The sequence below is a fragment of the Garra rufa genome, chromosome 7 (assembly GCF_049309525.1).
Source record: "Garra rufa chromosome 7, GarRuf1.0, whole genome shotgun sequence".
NCBI lineage: Eukaryota > Metazoa > Chordata > Actinopteri > Cypriniformes > Cyprinidae > Garra > Garra rufa.
Genome location: NC_133367.1, coordinates 32,295,262 through 32,321,618, shown reverse-complemented (window position 1 = coordinate 32,321,618; position 26,357 = coordinate 32,295,262). Strand labels below are relative to the sequence as shown.

The window sequence follows — 26,357 nt, the reverse complement described above, 5'->3', positions numbered from 1 at the left end:
AAATTTAATAATCTTTTTTTAAATAATGACTCATTCAGAAATTGGTTGATTTGTTTCTCAATGACTCATTGATCCAATCACTACTAAACCCCAATGCTGACAGCTCACTAAAGGTGAAAATTATTAATGAACAGCAACTTTAATTTAATTAAAGTTTACCATATGACTTCGGAAAACTTGGAAAAGCGTCAAACAGACCATTTTATGGTGTTTATTTGTCATTTGAAGCTTGACAGCCTTTGTTCACATTCACTTTCATTATATTGAAAAGAGAGGCACGAATGTTCTTCACAAATGTACCGTTTGTGTTACTAAAAAGGTTTGGAATGACATGAGGATGACTGAATAATGACAAAACGTTCATTTTTTGGTTGAACTATCCCTTTAAGATTTAAACATTTATCACATCTGAAAAAACACAGCTGACCTCCTTGCAACATCATCTTCAATTTAGACTTCGAGCTAAAGAGAAAACTGCTGCTCTGAGTCTAATGGATCCTGGTCCGCTGTGTCGTGGAGAAGCGTATGCTATTAAAGCCTAATCAAAGCAGTCAGTATCATTTCGTAGCAAGAGCAGTGGATGTTATTTAAAACACATGTAAATGTCATTCAAATTTCCTCATCAGCTTGGGAACATACTCCAGGTATCCTTCGCGGAGACCATTTTCCCTTCGAGTACAAAACCCATGTTGTAATTTTGACGACAGACCGCAAGGTGTAGGATTGCGTCTCACAAAAGGAGACGAACAGCGCTGGCAGAAGCTCGGGAAGAGGACGGGCTGGGGTGTATAAACGGAGGAGAGGGAGTGATGGGATGGGTTTCTATACCTTACCTCATAGAGCAGGCAGCCTAGCGACCAGATGTCAGATTTGAAGTTATATCCGTTTTCGTGTATTCGCTCGGGAGACATGTAATATGGGGTGCCCACTGGAACAGAAAAAAAAGACAAAGACAGAGAGAGAGAGAGTGAGTTAGGCTGTCTGGTTTGCTATGCGAGGAGTTCATCCATGGATGCTTCATTGACAAAGGTTTCAGACTGAAGAGTTTTAGATGACTAAAGAGAGGTTGCTAACAACAAACTCAGCCATGCGTGTGTACAGTAAGGGAAACACATTTTACCGCTTCGTATACTACAGCTGAAAAGTTTGGGGTTAGTAGTTTTTTTTTTAAGAAAAACACATTTATTTAGTAAGGACACATTCATTTGGTTAAAGTGACAAGAGAGACATTTATAAGGTTTCAAATGATTTCCATTTCAAAACAATTCGGTCATTAATTACTCGTTCCTATCCCGTAAGAGCTTTGTTCATCCTTGGAACACAAATTAAGATATTTTTGATGAAATCCGAGAGCTTTCCGACCCTGCACAGACAGCAACACAATTACCACGTTTAAGACCCGGAAAGCCAGGAAGGACCAGTGATGGGAATAACACCATTGTAACAACGTTACAACGGCATTATTGTAACTGAGACCAAAATGCGGCGTTAGTATAATTGAGCTCACTGAAGTAGTTTTCATTTGAGTAGGCTCTCTCTTAGCCATAGGACCTGCAATGCTGTGCATCGCATTGCATTGCATTCTTCTGAGGTAAATTCTGGCTTATTCCTCTCAGTGAGTCTTCTTTCAGAAATGAAAAGTAGCCGAGATGAATGTTCACTTGATGAATGTTCACGTTTGTTTGTTTATGGAGACGATGTGGGTGTTTAACATTTGAGAAGCGGAGCCGCTCGTGGCTGTGATTACAATAGAGATGAGTTTAGGCGGGAAAAACTGGAGCTCGCATACGGATTACTTTATCAGTAAATATTAGTTTGTTTTCACGTCACTTCATTTAAAAGATTAGATAGACATTACAAGCTTTCTACTTTGACCCCAGAGTGTTAACAGTGTTGAAACGAACCCAAATATGTAATATTTAGCCCCTGGAATTGTCTTTCTCATTGTCCCACAGCAACGTTACAATAGTGTAGATTAGTGAACAATGTTTTATTAATTTAACATATTTAAATGAGAAGTTCATATCCAGAACAAAAATGTACAGATAATGTACTCACCCGCTTGTCATCCAAGATGTACATGTCTTTCTTTCTTCAGTTGTAAAAAAAAAATCATGTTTTCTGAGGAAAACATTTCAGGATTTTTCTCCATATAGTGAACTTCTATGGTGCCCCGAGTTTGAACTTCCAAAATGCAGTTTAAATGCGGCTTCAAACGATCCCAAATGCGGTTGTAAACAATCCCAACCGAGGAAAGAAGGGTCTTATCTAGTGAAATGATCATTTATTTATTTATTTTAATTACAATTTATATATATTTTAAACTCAATCGCTCATCTTGTCTTGCTCTGCCTGAACTGTTTTTTTCCAGTTCAAGACAGTTAGAGTATGTCGAAAAACTCCCATTTCATTTTCTCCCTCAACTTCAAAATTGCCCTACATCGCTGTTTTACCTTTTTTTTGTTAAGGGAGTTTGATCTTCTTTGCATGTTCACTTTGCAAACACTGGATCTGTACTTCTGCAGCGATGTAGGATGATTTTGAGAAGGGAGAAAATAAGATGGTTCAGGCAGAGCAAGACAAGACGAGCATTTGAGGTTCAAAAGTATATAAATTGTAATTAAAAAAATAATAATAATAATAACTGATCGTTTTGCGAGATAAGACCCTTCTTCCTCGGCTGGGATTGTTTATAAGCACATTTGGGATTGTTTGAAACCGCATTTAAACAGCATTTTGGAAGTTCAAACTCGGGGAACCATAGAAGTTCACTATACAGAGAAAAATACTGAAATTTCTTTATGACTGAAGAAAGAAAGACATGAATATGTACATTACACATGTACATGATCTGTAAATTTGTTTGTTCTGGAAGTGAACTTCTAATTTAATATTGGGGGCATCCAAGTTGTTTTGCATAGCTGAACACAACATTTACTTTCCCTGGTAATCAGTTATTTTTTATAACATGTAATTTAGTTACTATTCGTGAGAAGTAACTAGTAACTATAACTAATTACTTTTTAAAGTAACATGGCCAACACATTGATAAAATAACCCATGTAAAATCAGTGGTTCAACCATAATTTTATGAAACTACAAGAATACTTTTTGTGTGCAAACAAAACAAAAATAATGACTTTATTTAACAATTTCGTGGAGTCGTGGTACTCTCATGAATGTGCGTCAAAGACACAGAAGAGAAATTGTTGAATAAAGTTATTTTTGTTTTCTTTGCGCACAAAAAGTATTCTCGTAGGATCTCGCAGGGTTTTTATCTAAAATATCTTGATTTGTGTTCTGAAGATGAACAAAGGTCTTACGGGTTTGGAACGACATAAGGGTGAGCAATTAATGACAGAATTTTCATTTTTGGATAAACTATCCCTTTAAGTTCACTCTTATATTAATTACAACAAAACTTATATCTCATTTAGAGGTGAATGAATGAAAGTAATAACATATTCAATAAGCACTGCTTTGATTCAGTCAGTGAGTGAGTCGTTAGACTGATTTAAACTCTTAATTTTAGAGTCTCTTTGACTGATTCATTAAAAACACAGCACGTACGTTTCTCAATTCTCATGATTTAACTGAAAACCCAGTTGAGAAACAGAAACAAAGACACTCCTGCTCAACGGGCGTGTAGTGTACTACTAAAATCATTTAAGAATATTTCAGAAATTTTTGAACACCTTTTAACCTAATTATTTAAAGACAACACCTAGAAAAGGAGCTACCGTGCACAGAAATGATAGCAAATACACATACAATTTGCTAGAACAATAGCAATGAAATAAAAGCGCATTCATTTGGGATGTATGATGTAACTAACATGATCTGAAAAAAAAAAAAAAAAAAACAGAACCTGTGTAATTTGGGAAAGGCAGTGGTTTGACGTTCAGATTATGACTTGTAGAACAACTTTTACAGATGGAGCCGAATGTGAATGTTCATGAACGCATGTAGGTGGGTGGTTTAGAGAGCTGGGGGAGGGCGGGAGTATTGGGGAATGAAAATCTCGGCTTACATGTGAGGAGATTTCAAATCTCTCATTCACCTCTCATTACAAAAGAACCTCAAAGATTTACAACAGGAGCCATTCAACAGGGCCAAATGAAACTTTAATCAAATCACTCATGTTTTTTTCCTTCTCTCCACTCTTTGACTGTCTTTGAAATCCGATAAAACCAAAAACAGCCACTGTACCAAAACAGTCTTCAATGGTTTTACCAGGAAAACGTCCTATCTGATGATTTCACACTGTAGCGCAGGCTAATGCGTGACGGCTAACCACCAATGTATACTGGTTTGGTCTTCAAAACGTTTTTTCCTAAAAGTCATTCGTGTAGTTTATTTTAAAGTATAACCGAGAGTAAATTGGGGGTGCGGTTATCTGTTTGCTCGACCAATGGAAGACAGCAAAAATGTTTGGGAAGCCTGCCAAAGGTAAACAATGATTACGTGCCATGATGTCGCATATGTTGGATTGCACTGTGACAGACGTGAGACTGAGCAGAGCGTCAGGTCGCTTAGTCTGTGGCCCTGCAAAGAATTGTGGGTAATTGGCAGTGACTAATAGCCATCAGGCAGAAGAGCGGGACCCAAGAGGCCAGTCAAACTCCCCGTGCTCTACTCCCTGAAGCCGTGACAAGCTCCTTACTGCTCAGTGACTGTGGCCAACCAGCCAGGCACCGTGAAAGATTGATGATAGAAATAGGGAGGGGTAAAAAAAAAAAAAAGAATAGACTAAAAAAACAACAACATTCTGACAAATGCTCGCAGTTTACGAAAGTTTAGCCTTGGCACAAACAGCTCAGATCTGACAAAGCGTTAAGAAGTCTCAGGTGGCGAGAACAAGAGCCAAAGCGAAACGTCTCGACACCGAACGGTGTCAGGATGGTTGGGCGGGTAGCGGGGCTGAGGTTGAAACACTTGCTGAGAAAAACACAAGCAAAGACGTGGCCCTTCCCTCCTACCGTCTCGCCCTATGATGCAATCAGTGTGTCAAACCGACCTATGTTAAAAAACTATTTTCTTTTATACGAGCAGAAGAAAGTCTAACAGATGGTGAGAGCCAGCCTATGAGAAATACCAAATGGCATCAGTGGAATCTGAACGGTCAATATTATTGACTTCAGTAGCAGTAAGTGCATGTCTATGCAGGGTCAAAAAACTCTGTGATTTCATCAAAAATATTTTAATTTGTGCTCCGAAGATGGACAAAATTCTTACGGGTTTGCAATGGCATAAGGGGGAGTAATACATTTTTGGGTAAACTACCCCTTTAGTTGTTATTAATCAATGTATGCCAATTCTAATACTGTTCAATAAAATGGAAAATAAATAAAAGGGAGCGAAAAAAAAACAAAGCCTGAAACAGAAAACAAAAACATAGAAACTGACCCATTCATAACGAATGTAGCTTAAAACAAACAAAACAAACCAAAAAAAAAAAAAATAAAAAAAAAACTCTAAATCTGGTCGAAAAACAATATGGTGCCACTATATTGTGCATCTCTAAATATCTGTAAGAAGGTAAATTACAAAACTTAATAAAAAAAAAAAAGTTTTGGAAACAGTCCACCCATCTGCCACTGGTCGTACAGATATCCCCGCCTCCAAACTCATGCTATTGGTTGAGCCAGTGTTGCCATGAAGCAGGATTTTAAAACAAAGCTATCAAAAAACAAAGTGGTCGGCACTTTTTGTGGAAATAAACTTACAAACGGTTTACTTAAAGTTGACCCTAACTAATTAAAAACTAGTTCAACACTGGAAAATAAATAAAAAAGGAACGGGTAAAAAAGTAAAACCTGAAACAGAAAAAAAAAAAAAAACCCACAGAAACTGACCCATTTATAATGCAGCTTAAAACAAATAATAAAAAAAAAATGAATACTGGTCGAAAACCAATATGGTACCAATACATTGTGCATCTCTAAACATCTGTGAAAAGGCAAAACAAAACCAAAGAAAATACAAATAGCCCCGCCTCCAAACTCATGCTATTGGTCGAGCCAGTGTTGCCATGTTGCAGGATTCTAAAACAAAGCAGTGTTGACATTTTTTGTCAAATGTTCTACGTAAAGTTGATACTAGCTTACAAAAAAACTAGTTTAACATTGAAAAAAAATGTAATAAATGGTGCGAAAAAAGCGTAAACCCTGAAATGGAAAACATACATATAAACTGGCCCCTCATCATGTACGTAACTTTAAAACTCTTAACTTTAAAACTTTTAAAACTCTAATATTGTTCGATAACTAATATGGTACCAATATTCTGTGCATCTCTAAATATGTGTAAAAAGCAAAACAAAAAATGTAACCAAACAAATTTGGTAGCACTCCACTCATCTGCCACTGGTCAAATAGATAGCCCTACCTTTGAACTCATTTTATCGGTCGAGCCAGTGTTGCTATGTTGTAGGATTCTAAAGCAAAGAGATGTTTTGAAAACATCATAGTGTTGACAATTTTTGTGCGAATAAACTTACAAATGGTCTACTAAAAGTTGACGCTGCCTTAAAAAAACTAATTTAACAATTAAAAAAAAGGAAAAAGGTGCAAAAAAAGGAGTAAACCCTGAAACCGAAAACAAACATAAAAAAAAATTATTCTAATATTGTTAGATAACCAATATGATGCATCTCTAAATATCTGTAAAAAAGCAAAACAAGAAACAAAACCAAAAAATTTGGAAATATTCCACCCATCTGCCACTAGTCAAACAGATAGCCCGCCTCCAAACAAAGCGATGTTTTGACAACATTATAGTGTTGACACTTTTGGCGCGAATAAATTTACAAATGGTTTACTAAAAGTTGGCACTAGCTTACGAAAAAGCAGTTTAACATTAAAAAATAAATTAAAAGGTGCAAAAAAAAAAAAAAAAGCGCAAACCCTGAAAAGAAAAACAGAAACCCACCCCTTCATCATGTACGTAACTAAAAACCGAAAAAAACTTGAAAAGGCTCATCTCCTCATGCTAATCGTTTTATAAAAGTCTAACGCTACAGAAATACTCCAAGAGTGCCTCAAATTAAGTGCGTATTACTTATTCACACAACTAAATCGGAGCTTGCGTTAGGATTCATTCCCTTATTATGAATTATGACTTAAAAACACATTCTTTCAAAAACGGGCGAGATGCTTTTTCGAGCAAAAGAAGAGATTACCGCTGACTCTCTATGGTACGCTAATTACGTTGAAATCCACAAACACGGCTAATTACAAAAATAGTGTAAACTGCGCAAAGTAAGGGATTAAAAGAAAAATCCGTTCAGTTCCGTTAACTCCTCAAACCTTTGAGTCAGAACGGCTCTCCTAGTCACCTCAAAACCCTCAGATGAGATGCTAGGATGCAATTAGGCGTTAAATACGAGGGTTCGGGATTAGCTTGCATTTCCACATTTTAATTGTTATTTCTCTTCTCTTTCTTTTGTTCCGATTTCCACTCTCTTTCAGCTCGCCATCCTGCTTAATTTAAAGGCTGGGAAGCCTCTGGCGGGAAACGTGAAGAGGAGCTATCTTTCCTCTCTTTCAGTCTTGCACTTTGTTTGTATCTGTGGGCTGCGGAGCCACTCGGAGACAGAGTTAAAAGGCTAGGGCTCGGCTTCTTAAGAGAAGAATTGACAGCCGTGGAACGGCGCTTCCCGGACCTCCATCCAACGCGCATCCCAGAGTTCTACCGTGGTGGTTTGTCTCATTACAGGCTGAACTGTCAACCCCCAAACCGTACCGAAGCAACCCTGCACCCTCCACCCCAAACCGCCCCCATGCAGGGAGAGGGGGAGAGGTGGAGCGACTGCGAGGAGCGAGCGAGAACGGGAGGCTTTGGTCTGCCCGCCCTGAGGGAGACACAGATCGAAGGTCTCTTTGCCCATGGGTGAATTTAACCTGCCATGTAGACACTCATGAATTTCATACCCTGCTACGGCTCAACCTTCAGCCTTCGTGTGGAGAGCCGGAGCCTACGGGACGGGTGACAGAGAACCGCGGGAGACTCTCTCTCGCATGTGTGCTGTACCTACCTGGGCGTCTTTATGCTCGTTTGTACATCCCTACTGTCAATACTAAAACATCCCGAGAGAAGAATTCCAGGCGCTCGGATAAATAAATAAGTAGGTAGGGAGGTAGCTAGGTAGATAACTCTACAAAAGACAAGTGCAACTGCGGTGGTACGATTCGCCGATGCATTAGCGGTTATAAATCATGTTGGGGTCCTAAAAAAGCCTTGTTAGGGATCCCTAACATGGCAGTCTGTAAATGATACCGTGTGGCACCGGCCCCGAGAGCAGGTGCGAATGGATGATGTGGTCGTACGGATCCACCGGCTCCTCCGGTCCCCAGGTGACGCAGGCACCATTAAGACATGATTAAGGACAGCCCTGATTAAGCCCTTGCGGAGATTGTAGCTCATTCTGAAAAGCCAGACTTCTGAACAACCTGTAGAGGGCGCTGTGAGTTCAGGTTTTATTGATTCACAGTGTTTGCAGTCGAGGTGAATGCTACAAGCTTGCAATGTAAGACACACTGTGAACTTAAGGTTATTTCTAGACACTTGCAAAACATTAATAGTTTTTTTTTTTTTCATATTTGTCGACATACTCATCATACGCTGACATAAAACATAATGCTATACTCCTACACACAGATGCCCATTTCACATATGTATTGAATTTATATGCCAGTTATATTTTTTCATTTTGTAGTTTCTTTAATATAAGATACCAGTTATAATCTATTCTTGTTTGCTAATTGTGTTTTGTTTACTGTACCCTGTCAGCAACAACAATAATTGTAAACGCAAGAATAGAAGTCAGGTAATCTTAATTGGATCAAAATGATCACATTCATATTTTAAAGTTCATTTGCACATTTTATGAGGAAAATGCTCACTGGCATAATGCAGTGATATTTTGGTCACTAGATATGGTTACAGGTACTATTTTTGTATTTAGAAAAAATAAATAAATTAATATACAATTTTAGCTTTATTTCAGCTTTTTTTTATTATTTTAACTTACCTTGATGTCATAACTAAAACAAACATTAATTAAAAATTTAATAAAAACTATTAGTGTATATAAAACAAACAACTACAATTAGAATTAAAATTAAAAAGTAGATGTAGAAACAGTAGAAATATAAAAGGGTAGAAATATAAAAACAAAATAATTTAAAATAATAATAAAAATAATATGTTAATGACACTAATAGATTTTCAAAAAAATTAAAAGTAAAAAAAGATAATTTTAAAATGTGCTAAAAGCTAAATTGTTATTATTTTTAACTGAATAACTGAGTGTTAGTAACGGTGAAATAAAATAATATAATATATAATATAATATATATATATATATATATATATATATATATATATATATATATATATAATTGCTTGCTTTTATTATTTAATTAATAAAAAAATAATAAAAAAGCTAAAATTTCATATATATGAAATTTTTGCCTTTTTCAGCTTTTATAATTATTATTTTTTATTTTTTTTATTATAAAAATAATTTAAAAAACTGAGAAAAGCTAAAATTTCACATATATATAATGTGAGCTTTTTTCAGCTTTTTGTATTATTTTAGCTTACCTTGATGTAGTAAAATAACTAAAACAGCCATAAAAATTCATAAAAACTATTAGCATATTTAAAAAGATATAAACCAACAACAAAATAACTACAAATTGAATTAAAATGAAAAAGTAGATGGAAAATAAAAACAAAAAATACTTTTAAATAGTAATAAAAAATAAAACAGTATCTCGATGACACTAAATAACACTGAGATTTATGATAAAAAAGATCATTTAAAAAGTGAAAAAAAAAATATATATATTAGTGTTATTAAATTGTTTTTAACTGAATAACTAAGTGAGTGTTAGATGACGGTAAAATAAAATACAATAATAAATAAATAAAAATTATAAATCAGAAAGCTCGCCATCATAATAATTCTGTAATTGTAATAATACTGACGAATACTGAATAATGCGTACCCAAAATGGAGTCAAAGTGGATCAGATAAGAAAAATATGATTTATAATACTTCAATAGTGGAATGTCACAAATAATCTGATTTAGATACGAACTGCTATAAAGCAGAAGACAAGCTGTTAACAAATTTGTGTACTCTCGAAATGAGATTTTAAACAACAGGTCATCTCGAATATACGGCGTGTTAAAAGCGGCACCTCCTTAGGCAACTTCGCTGAAAGTTGCTCTTGTCACCGTAGGGTGTCCTTAGCCTAGCATCGTTAGGGATTCAGGATCCTGTCCTCCTCCAGACATCATATGTGCGGAGCGGGGTCGTAGGGTCAGGGCAACAGGAAAGGCCAACTGCTCAATGAAATGGATACAGCCACCGGCACGCTTTGCTCTCAACTGGCCCCAGGGGCCGTCGGGAAGGCGCTTTTTTATAACAGGCACATGGTTCTGCTCGCAGCCAGCCCTAATGAAACACATCCGGGCCCTACTGAGTAATTAAAGGCCGTTTCCGCTGCATTCAATGCTCGTTTTCCCGTTTTCCACGAAGGACAGAAAGAAACAGAGACAAGGAGGTGGGAGGGAGGAGAGCTTACCCAGAGAATGAGCTGCGGTTGTTTTGGAACTGAAGAAGCGTCCCAAGCCTAAGTCGCCCAGTTTCACCACTCCAGTGGCTGTGATGAAGACGTTTGCAGGTTTAATGTCTGTGGAGAGAGTAGATGTGAGTTTTAGTGACTGATCAGCTTAACCAAACTGAATCTGCAACATTTGTCTGTTTGTCTGCAGAATGAATTTAGATATGGCACTTAGAGTACTATCTTGAAAGTAGCCTGAAAGCATAATAAGAAGAAAAATATTTAATAAACAAAAACAATTTGGATTTTTCTTGCAGACCCTGTTGGGTGAGCAGATCTGATTTTGTGTGACCTGACAACTTCAATGGCCCCAAGATAAGAAAAATATTTAATATTTATTTCTTTATTTAATATAATACATCTGGCAATTTTGACCTTTCTCAGAATTGCGTGATACAAACTTTTCCTCAAAATTGTGAATGTTTTTCAGAATTGTGACTTTAATTTTCGGAATTGCAACTTTATACTTTTACGCTTTTACTTCTTGGAATTGAAACTTTATTTCCAAGAATTGCAACTTTATATCTTGCAATTCTGACTATTTCTCAGAATTGCAACTATTTCTTGGAATTGCGACTTTAATTCCCCGAGTTGTGATTTTATCTTGCAATTCTGACCATTTCTCAGAATTTGTGAATTGTGACTACTTCTTGGAATTACAACTTTTATTTTTTGGATTTGCGACTTTGTTTCTCGGAATTGAGACTTTATCTTGCAATTCTGACTTCATCTTGCAATTCTGACTTTATTTCTTGGAATTGCGAATTGATTTCTTGGAATTGCGACGATTTCTAAGAATTAGGACTATTGGAATTTCGACTTAATTGAGACCATTATCAGAAGTGCAACTTTAGCTTGCAATAAAGTAAGAATTGCGAATATTTCTCAGAATTGCGACCCATGGAATTGAGACTTTATTTCACGAGATTGGGATTATTTCTTGGAATTTCAAATGTATTTCTTGGAATTGTGACTTTATTTCTAGGAATTGCAACTTTATTTCTCAAATTTCTATTTTCATTTCCTGAATTGCAACATTATTTCCCTGAATTGCAACATTATTTCCCTGAATTGCAACATTATTTCCCTGAATTGCAACATTATTTCTCAGAATTGCAACTTTATTTCTCAGAATTGCAACTTTACATCTCAGAATTTTGTCTTGACGTCTGGCAATTCTGACTTTGTTTCCCGGGAATTGCGACTTCGTTTCCCGGGAATTGCGACTTCGTTTCCCGGGATTTGCGACTCCGTTTCCCGGGAATTGCGACTCCGTTTCCCGGGAATTGGGAGAGAGATAGGGGGCGGGATCGGGAAAGGTCCTTGAGTCTGGATTCGAACACGGGACGCCCGGAGCGCAACGGAGCTGTATGTCGGCACACTGCCCACAAGGCTATCGGCGCAGACGCGACTTTGTTTCTAAGAACTGCAACAATTTCGTGGAATTGTGACTTTATTTATAGGAATCGCAACTTTACTTCTCAAATTTCTAATTTTAATTCTCAGAATTGAGACTTAAAATCTTTCAATTCTGACTTTATTTCTAAGGGAAACTTTATTTCCCAGAATTTCCAAGAATTGCGACTTTACATCTCAGAATTTTGTCTTTACATCTGGCAATTGCGACTTTGTTTCTCGGAATTGCAACTTTGTTTCTAAGAATTGCAAGTTTGAACCTCTAATTCTGAGAAAAAAGTCAGAAGTGCAAGTATGTATTGAAAAAGTCACAATTACCTTTTCTTTTGTAATTAGTGGTGGAAACAGACTTCCATAGTAAACAAACACAGGTACATAACGCTGTGAACGACATGCTTTCAAATTCTGCAGAAACCTGCAAAACTTAGACTGTGTGAGAACCTGTTGTTTAGAAGGAACAGAATCACACATGTCAAATGGAAGAAACATTTCATTCAGCTCCAAAAAGCTTACAAAAATGTCCTATATAAATGCTAGGAAACGTTTAAGAAAGGTTAACGGAAAGGTTACCATTAGAAAGGTATTACGCATCACCTTGGCTCAAATGACTTTCAAGAGACCAGCTGAGACACACCGGTCCTGGAAGCATGTGCTCGTGTTTGATGTCAGACACCTCTGGACATGAACTTTTCCAGCAGTAACATATACATACAGGCCAGGCGGTTACGAAGAACAAGATCTGAGCGGTCTGCCGCCAAGAGTTTACAATCAACAAGGGAAATGATCTGAATGTAAACCAGTGGCCTGCTGTAACCTTTTCCAGTCCTGCTAATACAAAGCTCCGCACAGGTCTCATATGTTACAATACTTCGACAAGAGTTGCATAAATACATGGGAACTGGGGAAGACGGTCTCGGGTCGCCATGGACAGTTGCGTCATCCTGCTTGTTTTCAAATGGCAAGAGGATGATGCAATGCACTCTGCAGTGTGTCTGGTCAAGCTTGTGCATAGCAAAGACCTTAGAGTCTTGTCTCAGAGCTGATGAGAAGCAGATGAGAAGTGGAACAAGTTTTTTTTTTCTTTCTTCGTAACATGCAATACAGCAAGGATAATGTGGGGGGGGGGGGGGGGCAATGATGTCCCAATTAGGGGACACCATTGACCCCCCGACTCTCTAATTAGTTGTTTGACCACTATATAGATGTATTTACTTTAATTTTTTTGGAAGTTTTACTGTTTTAACTGTTGCACTCTGTCTCTGTCTAGCTGTTTTTTGTATGCAAGGATGCATCTTAAGTAAACATGCCTTTAAGAAATCTGTCCGACTGGGGTCAGATAAACTCAAATCCAGTCTAATGAAATAAAACTTCTGTTTGGTCACAATTAGTTAACTAGTCATTCCACATTCCACACAACCCATCGAAAAGTTAATTTAAAAAAAATATATTGTTTTGGTTGTTGATAAGGATAAACTGTCTTTTTGTTTGTTTACATATCAACATTATCAACTTTTAGCAACTTGTGAACATTGCAAGTTTTTTTCTCTGAATTGCGAGTTTATATCTCAGATCTCTATTTCTCAAAATTGCAATTGTATATCTTGCAATTCTGACTATATTTCTCGAAAGTGCGACTATTTTTTTGGAATTGCAATTGTATATCTTCCAATTCTGACTTTATTTCTCTAAATTGAGACTATTTCTCAGAATTGTGAATATATATCTTCCAATCCTGACTTTATTTTTTGGAATTGCAACTATTTATATTTTATTTCTCAGAATTGCAACTTTATTTCTTGGAATTGTGACTATATTTTTCAGAATTGTGACTAAATTTCGGAATTACGATTGTATATCTAACCATTCTGACATTTTTCCTCAAAATTGTGGCTATTTCAAGGAATTCTGACTTTATTTCTCGGAATTGAGTCTATTTCTCAGAACTGTGATTGTTTATCTTCCAATCCTGATTTTATTTCTCAGAATTGCAACTTTATTTCTTGGATTTAAGAATTTATCAAAATTTCGGCTACTTCTCGGAATTACGACTATTTCTCAGAATTGCGATTGTACATCTTCCAATTCTGACTTTATTTCTTGGAATTGCGGCTTGATTTCTCGGAATTGTGACTTTATATCTTTCAAACCTAATTTTATTTCCCAGAATTGTGACTGCATATCTTCAAATTCTGACTTTATTTCTCAGAATTGCGACTTTATTTCTCACAATTGCAAATTTATTTCTCAGAATTATGAGTTTATTTCTGAGAATTGGGAGTTTATATCTCACAATTATGACTTTATTTTTCAGAATTGCAACTCTGGTTGCTAACTTATGATGTTTTCTCAAAATTGTGACTATTTCTCGGAATTCTGACGCTTTTTCTCGGAATTAAGACCATTTCTTAGAATTGTGATTGTATATCTTCCAATCCTGACTTTATTTCTCATAATTGCAACTTTATTTCTTGGAATTGAGACTTTTTTTTAAATCAAAATTGCAACTATTTCTCGGAATTGCGATTGAATATTTTCCAATTCTGACTTTATTTCTCGGAATTGCGATTGTATATCTTCCAATTCTGACTTTTTTTTTCAGAATTGTGACTATATTTTGCAAACCTGACATTATTTCTCAGAATTGCGACTGTTTATCTTCTAATTCCAACTTTATTTCTTGGCATTGCAACTTTATTTCACGGAATTGCAACTTTACTTCTCAGAATTGCAACTTTATTCCACGGAGTTGCATCTTTATTCCTCGGAATTGCAACTTTATTCCACGGAATTGCATCTTTATTCCTCGGAATTGCATCTTTATTCCTCGGAATTGCAACTTTATTCCTCGGAATTGCAACTTTATTCCATGGAATTGCAACTTTATTCCATGGAATTGTATCTTTATTCCTCGGAATTGCAACTTTATTCCACGGAATTCCAACTTAATTCCACGGAATTGCAACTTAATTCCACGGCAGTGCAACTTAATTCCACGGAAGTGCAACTTAATTCCACGGAAGTGCAACTTAATTCCTCGGAAGTGCAACTTAATTCCTCGGAAGTGCAACTTAATTCCTCGGAAGTGCAACTTTATTTCTCGGAATTGCAACTTTATTTCTCGGTATTGCTTTTTTTTGGAATTCTGAGTTTGTTTCTTAGAATTGCGACCTTGTATCTTTGATGTAGATGAGTTTTTTGTGAAAAGCTGCTTGTTTGTAAGAAACAAATCCATCATTAAGATGTTTTCAACTTTAAACCATTGCTTCTGACTAAAATGTCAGTCCTCTATTTATAGTACTGCTTTCTGCAGTGAAAATGTCGTCTTGCCTGAATCAGGAGAGAAATATGCACAAATCAAGCACTATTTACATGTTAAAACAGTCCAAATGATTCTAAACAAATATGAGATGGATTCTGATGTGAGATGACAACAGAGTATAGACTTTTTCCACTGGAGAAGTGTTATTATGCATTACTTTTATGTTATCATGAACCGTTTCAAATTAAAACACCTTAATAATGAATTTGTTTCTTACAAACATGCAGCTTTTTGCTTCACAAGATGTTAAATGTTGGACTGGAGTTGTGTGGATTGCTTGTGGATTGTGATGTTTTTATCAGCTGTTTAGACTCATTCTGACACCCACTCACTGTAGAGGATTTATTGGTGAGCAAGTGACGTAAAGCTACATTTCTTCAAATTTGTTCCAGTGAAGAAACAAACTCATATGGGTGAATTATTCATTTAAGGGTCAGTTAGAAGGTAAAAAAAAAAAAATAGAAGTGTACAACGCATCTTAAAAGTCTGTTTCTACATATACATGTCACTAGAGTTGTGTGTGTGTGTGTGTGTGTTTGTACCTCTATGCATGACGCGGCGGGAGTGCATGTGTTCCAGTGCCATACACAGCTGAACAAAGTACTTCCATACTGTCTTCTCAGGAATCAGCCGTCTTTGTTTCTTGAAATGCTGCAGGCAATAAACAAATAAATAAATAAACACGCCTTGATGGCAGCACAGACTTTTCATAGATGCATGCAATCTTCGTTAACCCACAACAAATGTTTTACTCTAAATGTTTAGTAGTCAAACTGTTCAACCTACTGAATGACTGTTTGACGCACACGGTTTTAAGATGTAAAAAGCTCAGCATGGACCCCTGCTTCTCTAAAAACAGCACAACAGGATGACCATGAATGTGAAGGGCTCTGGGTTCGACTATAATCTGATGCAGGCTCTAGATTGAAAGCCCTCAATAAACTTGCCTTCCCTTTTCATTTGAAGCAACTGCAATGGAAAACATCTGAAGTTTGTGAGTACAGCAGGAGCCTCATGGGGAAACAAACATTTGGGGAGACTTTCAAGATGCACACATGCTTAGGATGATTACGGCATACAAGCACTGAGAAACGTCTCCATGAATCTGACAGAATGCAATTAGATAATGCTAACAAGATCTTTACATTGTGGATGCACTATGTATTTTGAACATATTAGCTATTTTATTAGTCGAATTACTGAATATTAATTAGCCAAAAACAAATGCTAAAGGCTTACAATCTTGCTTCTGAAAGCATAGAACAGATTATTTATTCATCTTTTGTCAGTTGTCAACTTACTTTACCATTCAAAGGTTTGGAAAAGATGTTTTTTACGGGGTTTTTTTTAAGAAAATGTTAAGAAAATTAATGGTGGTTTGTATATATCTATGGAAAATATTAAGAGACCACCTGAAAATTCCCAGTTTCTCTTTATTGATTCATTGACTCCAAATCATTTTCAACCTAACATTGTGATTTCTATTAAAACACATAATTAACTTGGTTTTGTAAACCAAACTGAATATCATTTAATCTCTAAAGCACAAATTTCAAATGTGTTTTGTATTACACTTCAGCAATCTCACATCAAAACACAACATTAGTTCTAATTAAACAGATGTTTTAGCATTGCTGGCAATTCTGGACCATACTTAATAAAACCAACATCTATTATTCTGCTAGAAATGCTGAGTGTGATACTGTGATACAGCACCAAATGATCCTTTTTAAAATTCTGCAGTGATTCTATGCTTTTCAATCCAGTTTCATTGAAATCCATTATCAGAGCAATTCTCTAACAAATCACCAATTTGTGAACCAATGCAACTGATTCAAAGTGCCCATTCATTCATGAATCAAATGCAACATCCAAGGTGTTTTTTCTTTTTTTTGGCAATTGCACAATTATTTTCCATGACTGCTGTAAAATTAAGAAAATTTAGAAGATTTTACAAATGAATCAACTTGAGTCCAGCTCTTTGTGCAGGATAACAGTGTGATTTTTATTAAAACACACATTTGTGCTGACCAAGCATCTCTTAACATGGTTTGTAGGCCAAATTGAATATTATTTAATCTCTTAAACACAGATTTCAAGTGTGTTTTGTATTACACTTCAGCGATCTCACATCAAAGCGTACTGTTAGTTTCAATCAAACAGATGTTTCAGAATTGCTGACAATTCTCGCCCATAATTAATAAAACCAACATCTAATATTTCTCCAAAAACGATACAGCACCAAATGATCCTTTTTTAAAAACCTCAGTGACTCTATGCTTTTCAATCCAGTTTTATTGAAATCCATTATCAGAACAATTCTCTAATTAATCACCAATTTGTGAACCAATGCAACTGATTCAAAGTGCCCATTCTCTCATCAATCAAACGTAATATCCAAGGTTTTTTTTTTTTTGGCAATTGCGCAATTATTTGCCACGACTGTTGTAAAAAAAAAAGTGAATTGAGAAAATTTTACAAACAAATGGACTTGACTCTGAATCTTTGCGCATGATAACAGTGTGATTTTATAAAAAAGAATCAGCACCAAATGATCCTTTTCTAAAAATCTTGCAGTGATTCTATGCTTATTAATCCAGTTTTATTGAAATCCACTACCAGAACAATTCTTTAACGAATTACCAATTTGTAAACCAATGCAACCGATTCAAAGTGCCCATTCGCTCGTGAATCAGACGCAATATCCAAGTTTTTTTTTTTTTTATATTTCGCAATTGCACAATTATTTGCCATGACTGCTGTAAATATACCAGAGAATTTAGAAGATTTCACAAATTAATCGACTTGACTCAAACTTTTTGTGCATGATAACAGTGTTATTTTTATTAAAACACATATTTAACTTGGTTTGTAGGCCAAACTGACTATCATTTAATCTCATAAACACAGATTTCAAGTGTGTTTTGTATTACACTTCAGCAATTTTACATCAAAGCGTACTGTTAGTTTCAATCAAACAGATGTTTTAGCATTGCTGACAATTCTGAACCATACTTAATCAACATCCATTATTCTCCCAAAACGCTGAGTGTGATACTGCACCGAATGATCCTTTTTAAAATTCAGCAGTGATTCTATGCTTTTAGCACGGTGTTGTCCACCACGGTCGCTTTAGAGGTCCACAAGTGCACGACCTCGCTTCAAAGCAGAAACTAATATGACGTTACATTATTAATTAAGACAGAATGAAGCTTGCTCAGCCAAAATGACTCGGTAATTATGACCTTTTCACATGCAGTCTCAATAATTAAGCCAGCGGCAATGAAGCAAACCTACTTGTCGAGGCAGTTAAAAGAGGTCGGGAATTGATTAACGAAACAAAACGGGTTATTTCAGCGCGGCGTATTACTTCATTGTGCAAGTGAACGCTCGCTCTGGCCGTTTTGAGCCTCGTCCCCACCCGTACCTCTTCACAGAAATGATCAGAACGGCGGCAAGCGTGCGGTCTCGAGCCCCATAAAACCTTGGCCCACATCCAAACAAAGCCGGTGGATCTATTCTTCCCCTGCCTTTCTATTTGCATATCAGAGGGCTGTTTGATGTCAATGAGGGAGAGCGGCAGCCCCCTCTGTGCCTTTAAAAAGCAAACACGGCACATGCAATATTCTGTAAGTGCATGCAAATGAAGGGGCCATTTGATTTCATTTGAATTCCGAGATGGACAGAGAGAATTGGGGAGGGGGCCTGAGACGCAAAAAAAAAAAAAAAAAAAAAATCAAAAAGAATAAAAAAAACGTCAAATTTATGCATTCGGAGCTTCTGTTTTACATATGGCTCAATGTTCGGTCGTACAATGCTGAGGGGATTAGCCGCTGTATACACCTTTGGAGCGACATTGTTTAATAAAAAAATAAAACTGATTAAAGCGGAGCAGAAGGGCTGAGAAATCCAGCGGCGCGGTGGAGCAAACCGAAGTCTGGATATTTGCGCAAGCGTGCGTTATGATGCACATGTCGAAGGCGTCGTCATACTAATCCGTCCTGTTCCTCATTTACCGACGCAAACGCTTTGTTTGCGCTGGGAATGATTTATGCGGGTGGAGATTTGGCGGCGAGGGGTTTTACATGCAGACCATTAAATGTGGAGCATCAGGTTGTAGAGGGTTGTCAAGAGGAAACTGGACGGCTGAGTGAATCTAATAAACAATACGACTGTGGGATGTAGATAATTCTACCTTCATTCGTTCATTCGGTTGGTCGGTCTAGCAGCCGCTACAGTGGGAATACTCTGAGGGAGGAAGAAGGAAACTGCTGACAAATCGGCATGTGTCCTTACCTTTATCATTTGTGAGAGGTCCCCGGCGTCTGCGAGTTCCAGTACTATATTTAGCTCGTTCTCTTCAATGAATGACGCGTGGTATTTAATTACATTGGGGTGGTTCAATTGCTGTGGAGAAGAGGGACAGAGGGAAAAGGCAGAGTGTCAGGGACTGTTTAAATATTAACAAGACTCTGTGGGTCAGGAAAGCCTGCAAATAAGACGGCGGCGGAAACCAAAGCAGACACTTGTATGAAGGTAAACATGACATTAGGGTCTGTTTGAGGCACTTTGGTTTCTGCAAAATCAAATGAGTTGAAACAACTTGAATGGAACACATTTGTGACTACTGTGGTAATATCAGAAATGACTGAAAACTGAGTAACAGTTAGGGTTGTCAAATAATGCACTTATGTAGTGTTAACTATTGAAAAAGATAAAGGAAAAAATAAAAACTAAAATAAATATATATATATATATATTTAATATATACTGTTTGGTTCAAAATTATATATATAAAATATGCATTGCTAAGAATTTTTTTTGATGACTTTAAAGGTGATTTTCTCAATATTTAGATTTTTTTGCAACCTCAGATAGCTGATTTTTGATTTGAGTTGTATCTCAACCAAATATTGTCCTATCCTAACAAACCATCCAACAATGGAAAGCTTATTTATTCCGCTTTCAGATGATGTATAAATCTCAGTTTAAAAAAATAAAATAATAATAATTACCCTTACAGCTGGCTTTGTGGTCCAGGGTCAAATATATTTTAAAAACCTTTAAATATATATTAAAAAAAAAAAAAAAACATGAAAAATCTCACTGTTCAAAAACTTTTGACTGGTAGGTTTTTTTACACTACCAGTCAAAAGTTTTTGAACAGTGAGATTTTTTCTCTTCTGCTCACCAAACCTGCATTTATTTGATCCAAAGTACAGGAAAAACAATACATTTTTAAAATATTTTTACTATTTAAAATAACTGTTTATTGGAATATATTTTACAATAGTGTTTTTCTGGTGATAAAAGCTAAATTTTAAAATCAACATCATTTCTCCAGTCTTTAGTCACATGAACCTTCAGAAATCGTTCTAATATGTTGATTTGCTGCTTAATAAACATTTATTATTATTATTATTATTATTATTATTATCAATATTTGAAACATTTGAGTCTCTGATGAATGGGAAGATGATCATTTATCTGAAATAAAAAGCTTTTGTTACATTATACACCATAACTAAACCATTCAAAAACTTGGGAGTCAGTATATATTTATTTTTGTTATTTTTGGGTAAGAAATTATAGAACTTTATACTTTTATTTAGCAAGGGTCCTTCAAATTGATCAAAAGTGATGATAAAGACATTTATAATGTTAAAAGATTTATATTTCAGATAAACGCTGTTCTTCTGAACTTTCTATTCATTAAAGAAACCTGAAATAAATTCCACTCAGCTGCTTTCAACATACTAAAAATTATAAACATTTTTTGAGCAGCAAATCAGAATTTAAGAATGATTTCTGAAGGATAATGTGACTGAAGTAATGATGCTAAAAATGCAGCTTTGAAATCACAGGAATCAATTACCTTTTAAAACATATTAAAATAGAAAACAGTTTTAAAAAGAAACAATATTTCAAAATTGTACTGTTTTTGCTGCACTCTGGATCAAATTAATACAGGCTTGGTGTGCAGAAGAGATTCTTTAAAAAAAAAACATTAAAAATCTTACTGTTCAAAAACTTTTGACTGGTAGTGTGTGTGTGTGTGTGTGTGTGTGTGTAGATTACCTTCAGAAAAAACAATTTGAGTTCGCTAAAATCGCTAAAGCTTTTGCTAAATGGTCTTCTGGGTGGTCCAAAGTCAAAAAGTTAAAGTCACTGCATGAGACTTGAGCCCTCCCCTTATTTAATGCATGTCGGATTCCATCATCAACCAAGCAAAATTTATATATCCGACAATAACAGCACAAGCCAAGCCGCATACTACCACTTTCATATGCACAAACAGTGCGAGATGAAGTTTAATACAAAGGGCGATGGGTTTGCTCACATCCCTTAAGTATAAGAAACAGCAAAAGTGATGCTTGTCTTAGCAAACCCCCTAATAAACCAAAAAAAACACGCTGAATTTTCCAGCTGATGTTAACATTGTAGGCCAGACAGCAGCAGTGCATGTCAGCACGGCATGATCCCCCCCAACCCAAGCCTTCAGCTTTTCGCCGTTTCCTGTTGGTTGGTCAATGAGCTGCGATCGGTTCTTGCGCTGAAGACGACTCGGGGGTTGGGGGTCGCAAAATAAAAGGAAACAAGTGTATCAATGAGAAGCGAGACAGGCGAAAGCCGCTGCGCGAGCAGGAGGGTTTCGGGCCCCCGCTACGCGCTGTGACACAGCAGAGGGGGTTATTAAAGAAATGTTCATGCCCCGCGCTGATATAGGGGAGGACGTGCGCGCCTCTGTCGCCATCCTGTGACTTTCGTTAGATGTATTTTTGGATCACACAGCTGCAGCGAGAGTGCAGCCGGCAGTGTCAGCCCCATTCTTGCTTCCCCTTAGCTGGCACATCCAATGTGGCGGACATGAAACGCGGCGTGATGTTGACTTTAATCACGTTAAACGCTCTAATTTCGCTGTTGTTTTCCATCGGGAACAATATTAAGCCAACCCTCTGTTTACGACGAGCCCGATTAGAGTGACAATTATATTATGAGAAGCCACACTTGTGGGTTCTGCGAGTGATTTCGAGTCATAAATGTTAATATAGTTTGAATATTATGATAGATTACAATATCGCGATAGATTACAATGTTACGGAATGGTTTGTAATTTCTGTTGCAAGCAAAAAAGCACAGCATTTCCGCATAACAGCGTAATTTTGTTTACGATGGGCTTCAAAGTGACAGAAAAACAAATAGACAGATACGTCGGGGAGGGGCGGCTCGCGTCGCTCCCCCTCATTATTTTGATTTGCGACTCTTTCCGTATTTTTCCCCGGCTTTGTCCACTGAGGTAGAAGGCATGAGTCTGTGTTCCTCGCAAACGGCTTATTAGCGGCTTGAGGTGAGCTGGTTATAACGACTGAATTCATTAGCGCTGGAGTAGAAACGATTGTGTAAAGGAGACAAAAAAGGGCCGAATGTGAGACGGGAAGAGGAGGAGGAACATGGTAGGAAGACCAACGTTGTGGGACCCTTTGACCCCGGCGCATTCGGTTGGCAAAGTGCCGTTAAGGAGCGTGACGGCGACCTCCGTCACCCCGCCAGCAACGTGACCCCTTCACCCGCCACCTCCGCTTCCTCCCATGGGAATGAAGGCATCTCAAGAGGCTTGAAAGTGGCACCTTGCTTCTTTTTACTTTTTACCTTCTCATAAATTGTCTGGAGGTCATTGGGTCACTATTGTCGGTTGCAAAAATCAATGATGTTTCTGAAGCTTTGTTTCAGCCGTCACATGGCCGAAGTTCGTCAACTTTGTTCAGCACAAGTGCGAACAGCTCTCAGATTGTTACTGTATATATAAAAGAAAGAATATGAAAAAGTAGCAGGGCGAAAAAGGCAGCAATTATCTTGTCTCAAAGAAGATGCCTACAGACGGAGATGGAACGCGAACTGGCTCCGCAATGGACGCAATCGGAGCTGAAACAATTAACATGACAACACAGAGCGAAGCGTGTGTGTGTGTGTGTGTGTTCGAGGAAGGTTTATCCGACAAGCGATACAAAGACACAACAGAGCAGAGAGAGAAGCCAGACACCTCAGATCAGCCAGACGTCAGCTCTTATTGGAGCTGTCATTAACTTTCGTTAGTGCTTGTGCTACCGCAAGGCGCAGGCTGTTTAAGGTGGTTTGATGAAAACGATTTATTAAAAAAGGAAAGAGAAAAAAAACAAAGAATGAAAACATGTTAAGAAACATCAAATGATTCAGGGGAGAATGTGGTAAATCTCCTTTACGTTGCAGTGTTACCTTCATCCTCAACATAAATAGAAAATGTAGTAATAGTAACAATAACATGAATAATGATTTGATAATATAACTATTAGATATATGTATATGTATATGTATATGTATATATATATATATATATATATATATATATATATATATATATATATATATATTTTTTTTTTTTGTGTGTGTGTGTATAAAATATACATAAGTATATATGTATGTGTCTGTGTGCATGTACATATATATATATATATATATATATATATATATATATATATATATATATATATGCACACAAATATTAAATATTTATTTATATCGATATATATGCATATAAACACAATATATATATATATAAATACAAAAAATTGTGAATATTTCTATAAATAAACAAATATATACACTATATATATATATATATATAAATAAATAAATAAAAAACATTTAAATACCATATTTTTTGCTTTTGTGCCGAATTAAATTGTCAAATATAATAAAGTCATACATAAAAAAAAAATATACATAAACAAATAAATAAATAAAAAACTGAAAAAAAAAAGGCTGAAATGCTTATTGTCGAAAAGGTTTATTTTGTGGCACTACAAAAAAGGCCAAAACAAAAATCTTGGCCTGAAGGAACGACACAAAGAGGACCGTGTTCTGCACTTGCCTAACAGAAAGAGAGAGCAGAACGAGGAAGAGGGAGAGAGAGACCTGAAGGTCTAATCCAGATCAATTGTTTTCTGTTTCTGAATCTCTCTCTCTCCCTCTGTGTTTCTCTGGTATCGGGTCTCGGCAGAGGCACCTTTAGAGATCCTAATAGCGGCACATGGTGTCGGTCTCTCTTTTCTCTGGTTTCTTACCTTCAGGAGATCTATTTCTTTGATGCAATCTTGCCGAGCTTTGGCATCCATCAAGTCGAATATCTATCAAAAGATCAAAAGGGAGAGAGAAAGAGGAAGGAGAAACAGAGTTATGGCATAAAGACAGAAAAAGATAAAGCAAGTAAAAAAAAAAAAAAAACGTTACTGGTACAGGGTGGTAGAGCAAGAAGGAGGGGGGACGTCACACTGATACCCAGGACCCCCAAACTCCTGCCCCACCACATCTACACCCCGCCTGCCTTAAGCGTCCCTGTTTTCCCAGATTCACCTGCGTTAATGGGTCAGGAGAACTGCGCAAGAACGAATGGTTCATTTTTTGTTCACCCAATTTTATTTAATGTTTCTACAAAATACTTCAATACTACAAATCAATATTTATTTTATTATTTAATAATATTAATTATTTATTATTTATCTTTTAATTCATTCGACATACTAATAATTACTATTAAACTACTTGTAGTAAAAATAAATAAACGTATTTAGTTTATTTATTTGTATTCATTAAATTTTTTTAAAATAAAAAATACATTACATACTTCAACACTACAAAAATCAATATTTATTCATATCAATTTATTTGACTTTTTTACTAATTATTAATGTTTTTATCTTTTAAAGCATTTATTATTTATAATTTATTATTAGTAACAATTACTATTAAATTGCTTGTAGTGAAAAAACTGATTTCATTGAATTTATTTATTTTTATTTAATTATCTTTGAAGTAATTTATTACTATTTATATCAATATTTATTTGTATTAATACATGATTTGCATTATTTATCTTTAATTTATTACTACTTAATTATTCATACACAGTTTATTTGTATTTGTTAATACATTTATTTCTTTTATTTAATTGTCTTATTTAGAAAAATACATATTTAAATTATTTAAATACAAAAATACATTAAATACTTCAATACTACAAAAATCAATATTAATAATAATTTATTTGACTTGTTTTACTAATTAATGCGCTTTATATATTTTAATGCATTTATTTATTAGCAATACTGTTAAATAGCTTGCTGTGAAAAAAACTATTAATTTTTTTTATTTGTATTAATTTAATTTTCTTTTAATTCATTTATTACTAATTATTTATAGCATAATTTGTATTAATACATGATCTGCATTATCTTTTATTACTAATAATTATTTATATACATTATTTGTATTAGTTAATACATTTATTTTATTTAACAGTTTTATTTACAAAAAATGATTAACTAGTGTTTATCTTTTAATTTCTTTATTATATTAATTACTATTAAATTACTTGTATTCATTAATTTACTGATCTTTGAATTTATTTTATTTATACATTATACATTGTTTATTTATATTAGTTAAAAAATTATTTAAAACTAAATTATAAATTATTTAAATAAAAAAACATGATAAATCCTTTAAAACAACAAACATCAGTATTTATTTATCAAATTTTATTTTAATTCATTAATTGTATAATTAAATGTTTTAATGAATTAAATTACTTGTAGTGGAAAAACGTTAATTTATTAATTTATTGATCTTTGAATGTATTATTTGTATTCATTTATCACTAATTATATTTATAATTATTTATTTGTGTTAATGCTTGATTTGCATTAGTTAGCATTATTTTTTATTTACTACTATATACACTACTAAAATAAATATTTAATAATATTAATTATTTTTTTAATTCATTAATTTAACTTTTTTACTAATTAGCTGTTTTATCTTTTAATTTCTTTATTTATTAGTACTAATTAGCATTAAATTATTTGTAGTGAAAAACTTGTATTGGTTAATTTACAGTTTTTCTTTTATTTATTACTAATTAATTATTTATATCCATTGTTTATTTGTATTAG

General features: G+C 35.3%; 1 protein-coding gene across 1 annotated transcript in view; it reads right to left on the bottom strand.

Annotated features, from left to right (window-relative positions):
* Positions 1–26,357, bottom strand: part of nek7 (NIMA-related kinase 7) — a 102,600-nt gene that overhangs the window by 28,121 nt on the left and 48,122 nt on the right. The window contains exons 4-8 of the mRNA XM_073844147.1: positions 24,471–24,533; positions 19,666–19,776; positions 15,912–16,020; positions 10,596–10,703; positions 834–928 (exon numbers count right to left, since the gene is read on the bottom strand). Coding sequence (XP_073700248.1) covers positions 834–928; positions 10,596–10,703; positions 15,912–16,020; positions 19,666–19,776; positions 24,471–24,533 — 486 coding nt within the window. The remainder of the gene's footprint in view (positions 1–833; positions 929–10,595; positions 10,704–15,911; positions 16,021–19,665; positions 19,777–24,470; positions 24,534–26,357) is intronic.